Source organism: Pinus tabuliformis, chromosome 4_2 (assembly GCF_031772625.1).
Source record: "Pinus tabuliformis cultivar Carrire ecotype Pingquan chromosome 4_2, CPIR1, whole genome shotgun sequence".
Lineage (NCBI taxonomy): Eukaryota > Viridiplantae > Streptophyta > Pinopsida > Pinales > Pinaceae > Pinus > Pinus tabuliformis.
The window spans coordinates 763,355,145-763,361,759 of NC_142304.1; the positions used below are offsets into that span (position 1 = coordinate 763,355,145).

The 6,615-nt window shown below is 34.4% G+C and overlaps 1 protein-coding gene across 1 annotated transcript; it reads left to right on the forward strand.

Moving 5' to 3' along the window:
- Window positions 1-2,061: 2,061 nt before the first annotated feature.
- On the forward strand, window positions 2,062-5,380 carry LOC149171838 (uncharacterized). The gene is made up of 2 exons (XM_089426103.1): window positions 2,062-4,830; window positions 4,932-5,380. The coding sequence occupies exons 1-2, from the start codon at window positions 2,064-2,066 to the stop codon at window positions 5,378-5,380; spliced, it is 3,216 nt and encodes a 1,071-aa protein (XP_089282229.1). The 5' UTR covers window positions 2,062-2,063.
- Window positions 5,381-6,615: the final 1,235 nt, after the last annotated feature.

Sequence of the window (6,615 nt, forward strand, 5' to 3'; positions counted from 1 at the left end):
GGTTAAAACTCAAAAAGCAAAAGTGTTTTTCTTACCAAATGCTTTGACAAATTCCAAAACCTTAAAACTAAAAACAAATGAAAATTCAATGTAAAACTATGAACTGCATTCCACTTACATTTAGGATACAAAGTTTGTATTAGAATAGTGTGCGTGACACCACCTCCATAGTTGGTTGACCTGTTAACTCGTGTAAAAAGTTAAAATTCTCCATTATAACGCCGCTAGTGTTTGAAAGCGCGTTTTCACACGAATTCCTCGGGACGAAAGTTTCAAAGTACCTTCAAAGAGGTATGATAATTATTGACTGAAGTAAGACTTTACATAATTTTTTTATTTGAAAGCAAGTTTACATCATTTTTTCACCCTTTTTCAAAGTATCTTTAAAGTGATATAATGACACCTTGACGCCCTTGGAAAATTAACAGAATTGAGCAGGTTTCGGTTAGTGGATTGGCGGTAGACTTTTAATAATTGACTTTGTGGTAAGATATTTTTAATGACTTTATAATTTTGATATAAATTTTTTTGTGGAAAGTAAATTTTTATATAATTATGAAATGATTTTTTTAAGAATATTTTTTGGGTTAATTTTAATTAAAATTTGATAGAGATTTTAAAAAATTTAAGTTTAAAATTTTTAATTTGATTGTTTGAAAAGTTTTTTAGAGTGCTGAATATATTTATACATTAAAAAATATATTTTAAACAACAAAAAATCTTGAAATTGTATTGTTGGATTTTGGTGAATTTCAATGAAAAACGTTATTTCGTCTGTAAGTTAGACTAAGCTATTTTTTTGCATTTAGTTTAACCAATAGATGAGATGGCTTTTTTGGGCATCTTAACATTTTCCCCAAATTTTGAAAGAAATTTTTAATTATAATTTTAAGTTGTTTAATTTGTAAAATTGAAATGTCTTATAAAAAAAATTCAAAGGGTTGAGTCCATTTATACATTTCAAAGTGCATTTTAAATAATAAAAAATACAATCTCCCTATAAATTGTATTGTCGATTTCCTACCAAAAAAATCATTTCTTCTATGTTATTTCTTTATCTATAAGATTTGTATTTTAAAAGAGCTATAATGACACTTTGACAACATCAGAAAAAATAACAGGATTGAACTGCTTTGGATTAGTGGATGGGCAGTGATAATGTTAATAATTAACTTTTTAGTTAATTTTTTTTATAACAAATTTATAACTAGCATAGATCCATCTTAAATACGGATCTAACATGAGTTTAGAGGGATCAAATTTCTTCAGGTGCAAAAGATATGGCCTTAATATTGTATTTTTTAATACTTAATTTTTTCAATAATTTTTTTTTTTTTTTTTTTTTAGATTTTGTTTCAAATGTAATAAGGATTTCTTGGAATAGTAAGTTTGAGATTTTAAATGTCCCAAAGATCTTGAAGGATGTTGATCACACCTAGAAGATCCCTCTAGTCCAATGCCGAAGAGATATAGGCATATTTATGTTGTTATGTTATACAAAGATTTTGTCTGATCAAATTATACAAAAATAAAACAAAATTTTAAAAAATAAAATAAATTAATAATTATAATAAATAATTAAACTAATCTACATTTATCTTAATTTTAAATTTAACAAACTTATAAGAAACGGGAAATCTAAATCTATACATCTAAAAAATAATAAAATAAAAAATAAACAACCAACCAAATTAACCAAAAAAAAAAAAAAAAAATGAATTCCTCACAGTAATGATAATGAACTGTGCAAACTAATTTTAGGAAAGAACGGTGTTATGGTTTAAAAAATCAACCCAGTGCAGAATTCTACCAGATATCTCCGGTGTTGAGAAACTCACACCATTGCCATTTTGTTAGGATTGAATTTCTCATTCCCATTTGGTTACGTTTGAATTTCTCATATTGCTCGACGCGTTTTGTTAGGTTTGAATTTCTCATTCCCATTTGGGGATATTTGAATTTCTCATACTGCTCGGCGCGTAGTACATTTTAAGTTCAGGGATGAATTTATATAAATAAACCTAGAAACTCAAACCATCCCCATTCCGTTAGAGGAGAAGAAGATGGAGATCTGTTACGTCCCTTCTTTTTTCTGGTTTGTTATGAGAATATTTTTCTGTTGTTTCATTCTCTGTGTCAGTAATCCTGTGGTTTCCACATTTCAATTATCTAATCACCCCCATCCTCATCCCCATCCCCATCTTAGTAACGCTTCTGATCAAGAAGCTTTGCTGGCATTCATGTCTGCAATCACATATGACCCATTCCAGATACTCTCCACCAGCTGGAAACCAAATGTATCGTTCTGCAACTGGGCAGGTGTCACATGCAGTCTGCGCAGACAGAGAGTGGTTTCTGTTAATGTCTCAAACATGGGATTACAAGGTACAATCTCTCCTTTTCTTGCTAATCTCTCATTTCTGAGAATTCTTGACCTCCGCAATAACAAATTCCACGGCCACATTCCCTATCAATTGGGAAGCCTCTTTCGCCTAAAGATGCTTCGCATGTCTCTGAATCAATTGGGAGGCTCCATTCCGCCCACTCTGTGTGGGTGCCGCAATTTGCAAATCTTCTCCATGGCTTATAACAATCTGACAGCAAAAATTCCCACAGAACTATGTGTCCTCCCTAGGTTACAGCACATTAACTTATACGTGAACAATTTGACAGGCACAATCCCGGCCTGCTTGGGAAACATTTCCACTTTGCATTACATAGATTTGGGCAGCAACAACCTTCACGGATTTGTTCCTCCCGAGTTAGGTATGCTAAGCCAGGTGAGCGTTATATCTCTGTCTCATAACAATCTCAGAGGACAAATTCCATCCTCCTTGTCTAACTGCACCAGTCTTCAACAACTGGATGTAACTCAAAACCAGTTTACTGGTCACATTCCAGTGGACTTCTGCAGCAAAAACACTGGGTTGTGGGGATTCTATCTGGGTGGTAATCAGTTGAGTGGCATCATTCCTTCTTCCCTCTTCAATTGTACTAAACTTCAAAGGGTATCCTTAGGGGAGAACGAACTCAGTGGACTAGTTCCCAATGAGTTCGGTAAGTTGAAGCAGCTCCAATCGCTTACCTTATATAAAAATCAACTATTTAGTAGCAGCACCACCGGCTTGTCCATTCTTACTGCTCTTACTAACTGTTCCACCCTGCGCAAAATAGACTTTTCCTATAATCATCTCAGGGGACGTTTGCCATCTTCTGTTGGCCAGCTGTCTACAAAATTGCAGTTCATCGACTTGGGGAAAAATGGATTAGTAGGAGAAATACCTGTGCAGATTGGAAACCTAACTGGTTTAACACTGCTTGCTTTAGATCATAATTCTTTTACAGGGACAGTCCCATCATCACTTAAAATGCTTCAAAAGTTGGAGAGGTTATATATGGGAGGTAACTATTTACAAGGAAACCTCCCAGTTCAAATTGGGCAACTCAGAAGCTTAGGTCTGCTTGCTATACAGGAAAATAATCTTTCTGGAAAGATCCCTGATTCTATTGCCAATCTTTGGCAGCTGAGATATCTATATCTTCGAAAGAATCAGTTATCAGGGAAAATACCAAAAAATCTAGGGAAATGTGTGAACTTATTAATGCTAGACCTTTCATACAACAAGCTAAGTGGGGAGATACCTCCATCAGTTGCAAGTCTTGCAAATTTAGCTTTCTATTTCAACCTTTCAAACAATTTATTAGAGGGTCCCTTGCCTTTGGAACTAAGCAAGATGACTATGCTTCAAGCTATAGATATTTCTGCAAATCAGCTAACTGGTTATATTCCAAGTGGGCTTGGAAGTTGCAAAGAACTAGAATACCTAAATCTTTCTTGCAATGCACTTGAAGGTCTGATTCCAATCTCACTTGGTGAACTTCAAAGTCTTCAGGACATGGATTTCTCCTCCAACAATTTGTCAGGTGGAATACCCATGTCATTGGCAAATCTCAAAATGCTCAACCAATTGAATTTCTCTTTCAACAACTTGTCAGGAGAAGTCCCAAAAGGTGGAGTTTTCAAAAAGCTTGGTGCCACAGCATTTATGGGAAATCCTGGTCTTTGTGGACCTTGGGTAAGTCTGTCACCATGCTCTACTATCAAACATAAAGGTGTCTCAAATTTGAAAAGAGTTATCATACCTATTGTTGTAGTTACAATCATTGGTGTATCATGTTTATTTTTTATATTCTTATGGAGACGGAATCACAAGAGGCATATTCCTATGGAGGTTGGGGCATCCTTAAATGTTGGGCACCCAAGGATTTCCTATAGAGAGCTTATCTCTGCAACAGAGGAATTTAGTGATGACAACTTGTTAGGAGTGGGTAGTTTTGGTAAAGTGTACAAAGGGGTTTTGAATGATGGCACAACGATTGCAGTGAAACTTCTCAATTTGGAAAATGAAAGGGCTCACAAGAGTTTTGATAGGGAATGCAAAATATTGGGTAGAGTTAGGCATAGAAATCTGATTAGAATTATAACATCTTATTCAGACCACCAAATCAAAGCTTTGATATTTCCATTAATGCCAAATGGAAGCCTAGAGAAGTGGTTATATCCTGATGGTGAAGTAGAAAGTGGTTTGACTTTGATTCAAAGGTTGAATATAGCAATAGACATTGCACAAGGCATGGCATATCTCCATCACCATTGTTTCATGCAAGTGATCCATTGTGATCTAAAACCAAACAATGTGCTTCTGGGTGAAGATATGACAGCATATTTAATAGACTTTGGCATTGCTACCATATGTTTTGCAAACTTTGAGGATTTAGCTCTCACTTCCACACATGCACTCAAGGGATCTACAGGCTACATTCCTCCAGGTATTATTTGAGATAGATAGCATGTTATGGAATGTCATGAGTTTCCTATTTTAATTAAAATTATTGAATCAAAATCTTATGGTAAGGGTGTTTGAATGCAGAGTATGGATTGGCTGGACATGTCACTACAAAAGGTGATGTTTATAGCTATGGGGTAGTGCTTTTGGAGATGCTCACTAGAAAGAAACCCACTCACAACATGTTTGTGGAGGGAATGACGTTGCAGAAATGGGTGAGTAGCAGTTTTCCAAACCGAGTTTGGGAAGTGGTGGATAAGAGTTTATTGAGGAGGACCAGTACCATCATTGAAGAAGAAAAGGAACTCAATTGCCTCAATTACCTTGTAAGAGTGGGTTTACTTTGTACAACAGAATCCCCCGAGGGACGGCCTACTATGATGGACATTGTGAATACACTGCAAGATATTAGAGAGTTTCTTTTGGGCACCAGAGGGATTCCAAAATTTCCATCAAATATATCACATTTGCTAGCTAGTACAAGTACTACTTACAACAATACTTTTGAAGACCAAAGTTCTTCTACATCCTAAATTATTGTAAGTGAGTGGTGTATCACTGAACCATAAGTCCTATGCCTTTTTCCTTTTTTGAGTGACTACTTATTTGAGCCTTATTTTACTCTTCTTCTCTATGCATAGCCATTGTTAGGTGCATATGATTGTGAAAAAATAAATTACATATATCATATAGAAAGTCTGATCTTCGGGGACTCAAAGTATGTTATAAAATGGTTCAATGGAGACAACAGATGTCAAATTACATTTTATTACCATTATTAGAAGAGACAAAACATTTAAAGTACTCCTTTAATGTTTTTTCTCTTTGCCACATCTACAGGGATCGCAATGATGCAACAGACAGGCTTTCTAAAGAGGGTCTGCAACAAGATTTGGGCAGTTGGAGGATAGCAGATGAGGACCAGGGAGAGATCCGTGTGTCGGATCAGCCACCATATACATAGCCAGTGTTTTCTTATGGACTTTCGGGCCTATAAAACAGACTGTTTTTTCATATGTGTCTTTATGTTTTTATCTCACATGACATAGTTTATGTTGCTTATTTTTCAGACTACTATTTTGGTTTGTTTCCTTCCTGTTTGGGTTGTTTTCCTCTCTGAGGAGGCCCGGGAAGTGTAAACAACTGATTTCTTTTTGGATACATTTCGATATTATAGTAAAGTTGTTATTCACTGTTTTGAGCTAGGAAAAGGGGTTGTTTTCCTCGATATGAGGAGGCCCGTGCTTCAGATCAGTGGTTTTTCTTCCTTCATGTTTTTTGGACAGGACTATAGCCTCATCCTGTTGAGCTCTATGATTCGCAAATCATACAATAAAATGAATGCTTAGACATATACTATGTAACTTTTTATTTTGGTTATAAAAAGTTTGATTTTTTTCTTTGAAAAAAAAAATATATCATATAAAAAGTCTTAGAAATGTAGCTACAATTATAAAATCATGTATTCTTATCTCAGCAAAATTCGATGCATATAAATCATATCCTTCGACCTCTATAATAAAATGTACTACAATTTAATTTATTTTTATTGTTCAAATCATTTTAAAAGAACTAATAATTTTGTATTTGTTTTAAAAGAATAAAAAAAAATTAATTTTCTATATTTTTTTTAGTATGCAACATGTTCTTCCTTTACAACTATACTTTGAAGCTAAAAATGTGAAAAAAACAAGATTTTTTTTTATAGGAATTACTTTGGACACCTGAATTTCATGGATATGGATCTGTAAGGAATTACGTTGAATAC